Source organism: Prunus avium, chromosome 7 (genome assembly GCF_965620075.1).
Source record: "Prunus avium chromosome 7, drPruAviu1.hap1.1, whole genome shotgun sequence".
NCBI classification, from domain to species: domain Eukaryota; kingdom Viridiplantae; phylum Streptophyta; class Magnoliopsida; order Rosales; family Rosaceae; genus Prunus; species Prunus avium.
Genome location: NC_142290.1, coordinates 268,697 through 275,085, shown reverse-complemented (window position 1 = coordinate 275,085; position 6,389 = coordinate 268,697). Strand labels below are relative to the sequence as shown.

The following is a 6,389-nucleotide window of genomic DNA, read 5'->3' as shown; positions in this document are numbered from 1 at the left end:
CAAAGTTGCATACAAAAAAGAAAAGTTTACTAACTGAAACGGGGTAATTATAAAAAAATCACTAGGTTCATTTCATGATATAATCGTTTATAATAAAAAGGGTGATTTGGTTCAATGTATGCAAGTGCTAATCTCGCTGCATCACCTTGCTTATGGTTGGATTAACTGAGAAACAGATTGGTTTATGAGAGATTTAGCCAACCCAAGCACTGAAGCACATGCACTTGCCCATAATGAGATTTATTATAGCCTGCCTGGTCAATAGACAAGTGCAATCTTTTTTTTCTTGGTCTGAACCACGAGGTGGTCCTGGATGGGCCCCAACTATGGGTGGCACCTTTAAGCTTTAACCACAACCCAGACTAATCCCCGCTCACACCGGGTCGGCCCGTAAGGGGTAAAGTATTGGCTAAAGTGGTGACTCCATACAAGAGCGAGGATCGAACCCTTGACCTCTCTTAAGGAATGAGAGTGCCAAACCACTCACACCAACCACCTTGGTTAGACAAGTGCAATCTTTCACCATAAAGACAATAGCACCATAAAGACAATAGCCAATTGCAATCACACACTTCTGTGATTGATACCAGAAGGTAAAACCATAAGCTTCCTCAGTAAACAAACAAATAATGATGACAACCACAAAATTAAGGCATTTCGGAAATACTAGATTATAATGTCAATAAATTAAAAAAACATACAACCAACCTTTTGTTCTTGATAGGTGACGCATTATACATACGAGCCACAGTTGCAGTAGTTGACAGTTGACACCATAATCACACTTTAATATTTTCACACATAATAAACATATAAACTCAAATCGCTCACTGTGAGAACTAGAAGTAGCCTTCCAAACTCAATACTTTTTTAAGTAGACAATATCACGATAAAGCATGGCACAACTGCTGCAAAAGTATCCTGCATTTAGCATCATTAAAGTAGAAATAAATTAGTTGATAGATATAACAAACAAAACACAACTTAGCAGTTGTTGAGACACTTGCGGCTAAAAAAAATAAAAGAATCTCATACTGCAACCATTAAACCTCTTTATTAGGACTTATAACTTATTACATATATAATATTGCTCAGGAAAATTATTGACAAGTCAAAAGACGGAACTAAACATAATGTAAGCTCTGCAGTAAATTGCTTGATCTTTCTCATAATATGTTGAAAACTTACAATAAGGTACAATCTTCCATCGCTGGTTATCTCCTTTGTTTTTATTCCACAGAACTATGATAGTGCCATCATGAACACCTCCAGATTTCTTATCACCATGAAAAGCATCCAGATTAAGGCGAATGTTATTAACCATCCTAACAGTTCTGAAACCATCACCTAGGTCTGCACTCTCAGTCCATAGTATAGACTCATCACGAATATCTGGATTATAAGGTATCAGTTGCACCTGCAGATGAAATGGGATAAATTTAATAAGAATTGTTGAGTTTTCATAGAATCTCTAGATTCTGCACAGAGAAATGCACAATTTAGAATCACATGCATTATACTTTACATATGTGTAAGACTGGGGAAATAACATGATTTTTTACTAGTCTCTCCACATGCACTAACATGCATGTGGACATTGTGAAGAGAATTTTTTTACTGCATATAAATTGATAATTTTTTCAGAATAGAAATTGTTATTTTCTAAGTTTCTAATTCATAGAAAAACATATTTTACAGTTGCACACTTTGTACCCATAAAAGATAAAAATATGTAGCAGGAAAAAAGAAACCCAAGAGAGATTGAATGTGAAATTCTGAAGATTTCAGTAGAACGGCCTCCATACCTGTTTGGCAGAGATTGAGAGACAAGGAACACTTAGATATTTTTGGATCGAGAAAGGAGGTTATTTTGCTATTAATATGGCTTTAAGGATGCAGTTTCTTGATTTCTTTCTAGTGGGTTTGTTAACTAAGAGAACGTCGCTAGTATTCCGCATTCCTCGTCCTTTCCTCAATTTTTTTTTCTAAAACATTTTGCTTGGTTTTTTTGACCATTCTATTCTTTCTATATATAGATTTTCAGCTAGAACTTTCTTCCTTAAGCCTTGATGGGGTTTTTCAAAGTTTCACCAAATAGGGGCTCTTGCTTTATAATATCAGAAATTAAATTTTAGGTCAAATTTTGTACATGGGGTGCAGATGAGACCTTAAATGCTAATTTTGTGTTTGGAGGAGGACATCATTGAAAATAGGCATTAAAAGGAGCACCCTCATGATAGCCTTAGTCAACTTAATTGGGTTCATTTGGGTACAAAGCTGGAGGTGAGGCAATGCCATGGGCATCTGGTTGAGACTTATTTTTCTCATCTCTGCATAATTTGTCCAAGTGGCAATTCATGGTGTAGGAAGAAAAGCTCTCAGTAATATATTAATCAACTGCTAGACCTACAATATATTAGCAATGACAAACATAATACATTGAACCATATATGGCCAGGTTTAGGAAGAAACTTTAAGGGGATATAGAGGCCAATCTTGTCAAGTATCTAGAAGAGTAGAATAGATGTGTTTATCATTTCATTAGCAGAGTACAATGAAGAAATTAAAAGAGACGAAAGGTCTTTCAGTAACTTTTACTCACCCAGCCTCAAGAGTGGCATATATCAACTTTACCATCTAAAATTCCAACTTTGTAAAGAATTTAAGGGTCTGACTGATGTGAGCGTGCCAACTAGCTCTTGGTCTAGTGGTCTCTTCCTTGGAAGAGGTCCAAGTGCAAATCCCCCCTCCCCCAAATCAAAAAGGATCCAACTGATGTAGAATGATAAGGGAAATTTAAGGTGCTAAAGCAATTGAAGGTGCTGGAAATCTATCCATAACAAAACAATACGAAAGAGTATGGAAGTTACACAAAGTAAGTTGAACGCAACTAGAATCACTACAGTTTAATTGGGAATCATTTCCAGCTAATCACTATAGTTTAATTTTTCTGAGACATCAAAATTCCAGAACTTGTATGTGTGTGGGTGTGTTGTGGAGGCCTGATTGCTCTAGACCTCTAAATGGGTATGACTCTGGGGTCTGCTGCACCCTAGAACTCTTCTTGGCCTGCTTATAAACGTTAAATGGAGGAGGCCTGATCGCCATCATGTGACATGATTGACATTATTGACAGTAAACAAAAGCAAGAAGAAATTTATTGTCATGAACATCAAACATGAGATATATGACAGTAGAACAAAGCTAAGGATGCAATACATATGTTTCAGCAGTGTATACTTATGTACAAAATAAAGCAACATCAAACATAATAAATGGAGTAAGGGAGATATGGGAGATAGAAGAAGGACCACATCTGAAGCTGTTTAACATGATGGAAAGTTAACATGAAAATTATGTTTTAAGAGCTTTTGATACAAATATATAAAACATAAAGCAACATGAAACATGAGAAATGGAGTTAGAGGGTACAAGGCAGACAGCTAACAACAACATCTGAAACTTTATAACATTTTGGAACATACGACAAGCAAACAAAATTGGTTTGCATTCTAATTTCTAAAGGTTAACTCTGTTGTGTCAAAACACACACTCATCACCCAAACCATGTGAGAATAGCCTCCAAGTATAAGAAAGACAGAGAAAAAGAAAACACATGTTTGGAAAACTTGTCCACAGCAACAAAAGAGGGAGATCGAAAATCTACTATAAAAAACGCTCATTCTCACACACTCACAATATCATAAGCCCCAGTTTACCCAAACTCTCAACTCTCTTTAACTTTTACACTTTTTTTTTTTTTTTTTGCTAAAACAATATTGGTATCTTTTCATACCCTTACACCCTTTTGGTTTTAGTTCTCTTGGGCACCACTCTCTCTTTATATTTGTCATCTTTGGCACAAAGACTATCCCTAGTCATTCCCCACTTTGGCACAACTACCCTCCAACACACCCTCTCTCTCTCTCTCTCTCTCTCTCTCTCTTGGTGTTTCTCATCTTTGGCAAGGATACTATCTTACTCATGACCCTCTGAGGCAACATTCTCTAGGGTCGTGGTCACTCTCTTAATGCAGCACACCTTCAAACATACCCTAAAAATCTTGTCAAGAGTAAATCAATTAGAAGTACAAAGAGATACGAAAAAAATGAGGAAACTTTCTTTTTTTAAGAGAAAATGAAACTTCTGCAATAATACATAGAATAGGATAAACTAGGAGGTTTTGAATCTAATATGATCTTCATGTGAAATAACAAGTCCCGTTACACATATACGTACATATATGAAATGCTGAAGTGTGACTATTGAATTCTGTCCAAATTCTGGAAAGGGAAACCAAACACCCTTCACTTTTCCCTTTTTTCTAAAAGTAAACCCTAAACCTAATGTATTTTGTTTCCAAAATCACACAGAAATTTTAAAAAGCAGTATGTTGACAAATTAACATTGAAACAAATGAACTTCAAGCTGAGAAGGCAAATAAGCAACGGCATTTTCTCTGATGTATGGAACAAACTGTGCAGATTAAGAAACTTATTACTTCCTAGCACTCCAAATTAAAATCGTAATCATGAGGAGTAAGAATCTTACAGGATGAGTGGCTCCAATGGAATGCTTGAGAGCCTGCCCGGTGGCTTTGTTAACCAGAGCAAAGGACGGGAAGCGCTCCTCATCCTTCACACTTGTGCTGTACTTCTCATCTTTGTACCAGTGCTGCAACCCAATCAAACAAACGCATACAATAATTAAGAGAAATTAGCAAACCGATGTGGAAAGTAGCAAATAAATCAAATTGAGGGAGATGGGTAGTCACCTGGAAGTCATCGGTTTCATGGGAGCGGGCAAGAATGACCTTTCCCTCTGTGATGGCGAGAGAGAAATTGGGGTCAGCCTTTGTGAAGACTCTGAAAGTGGGTTTGTTTGAGAAGTAAGAGGAGGAGGCATGGGGATGGAAGGAGGGCAAATGAGAAGTGTGAGAAGTGTGAGATGTGTGATGGCTTTCAAATTGAGCAGGGGACTGTTGGTCATGGTGAACTTGATGAGCAACATTATGCACAGTAACAGGTGGAGTAGGTTTTTCAGATTTATAGTTGAAAGAGTGAACAGGTGGTGGTGGTGGTTGGTGAAGAAAGCCTTGGGAGGGTGGAGGCGGATGACCATGGAAGGAAGAGTGGGACACGTGGCTCACTTGGGTAGGTGGAGGTCTATCTGCTCCTCCATAGTAAGAATTTGAGGGTGGTTGATCTTCTCCATGGTATAAAGGTGGAGGTGGAGGTTGATCTGCTCCATAATAGGAAGGTGGAGGTTGATCTTGTCTATAGTATGAAGGTGGAGGTTGATCTTCTCTGTAGTATGAAGGTGGAGGCGGAGGTTGATCAAAGCCAGTTCCTGGTGGTGGGTAATTCTGTCTTTCTTCATCATCATCATCCCTCTGATGATGCCTATGGTGGTGGTGCCTTTCATTTGGGAATTCCATTGCTGATTGGTCTGATCTTTGCTGTCAGGATTTTCTTTTTTACATGTTCACTTTTCGGTAGAGATTTTTAAATTAATAAAATTACAAGTTTATTCTCTTGTAAGTACACTCAACCACCGTCTCCGCCTTTAGCCCTTTCCTCCCCGACATCATTATTTGCAACAACTTCCCAACTGATCCTGTAAGAGCATCCACAGTGGGGGGTGTATTTTCGGGGGTGTAAAGTCATTTTTACATCCCCTTTACACCTTCAGGGGGTGTAAATACGCTTTTTGCTCCAATGAGTGGGTGTATTTTCGGGGGTGTAAAGCCACTTTTCTCCATTTTCCCTCATCTTTTTGCAGCTGGGTTCCACCTGCAAGAGATGTAAAAAAAGATGTACAATTGCATCTAAATATACATCTCCAAGGTGGTGATGTAATTATACATTCATATACACCCCCCCATTGCGGGTGATTCCGATCACAATGGGTGTATATTTAACATACACCCCCTTATACACTCCCCCACTGTGGATGCTCTAAGACGTATGTGAGAGTGATTTTCCTCCTTGAGAATATTCGTCTCAAGATCCCTTCTTCCTCTTCGCTTCTTTTTCTTTTTACAAAACAACACGGAGTGAAAAGACTACACTCGGGGGTGTTAGCTAAAGGCCCTCCGATGCCTAAGTTAGGTCGACTGTATTCAGGAGAAACAATAATTAACAAAGAGTACAAAGATTTCTATCGAGGAGGACCGGGTGGTTGGAGCCGTGTGTTATGTGTGTGTGTGTGTGAGAGAGAGAGAGAGAGAGAGAGAGAGAGTGGCGGCTAGGGTTTGTGAGAGGGGATTTCTGTAGAGTTTCAGATGTAGCTCAAGCCTTGTGCGTGACCATGTATTTATAAGAGTTTTGGTGGCTAGGGTTTCTAAAGAATAATTCTTCATATGGAAATGAATTATTTTTTCCTCACTT

General features: G+C 38.3%; 1 protein-coding gene across 1 annotated transcript; it reads right to left on the bottom strand.

Moving 5' to 3' along the window:
- Window positions 1–647: 647 nt before the first annotated feature.
- On the bottom strand, window positions 648–5,555 carry EULS3 (hydroxyproline-rich glycoprotein family protein). The gene is made up of 4 exons (XM_021974422.2): window positions 4,775–5,555; window positions 4,552–4,674; window positions 1,189–1,417; window positions 648–921 (listed from the first exon to the last, which is right to left on the bottom strand). Coding segments are annotated over exons 1-4 (1,017 nt in total). The 5' UTR covers window positions 5,438–5,555; the 3' UTR covers window positions 648–919.
- Between the last annotated feature and the right edge of the window lie 834 nt (window positions 5,556–6,389).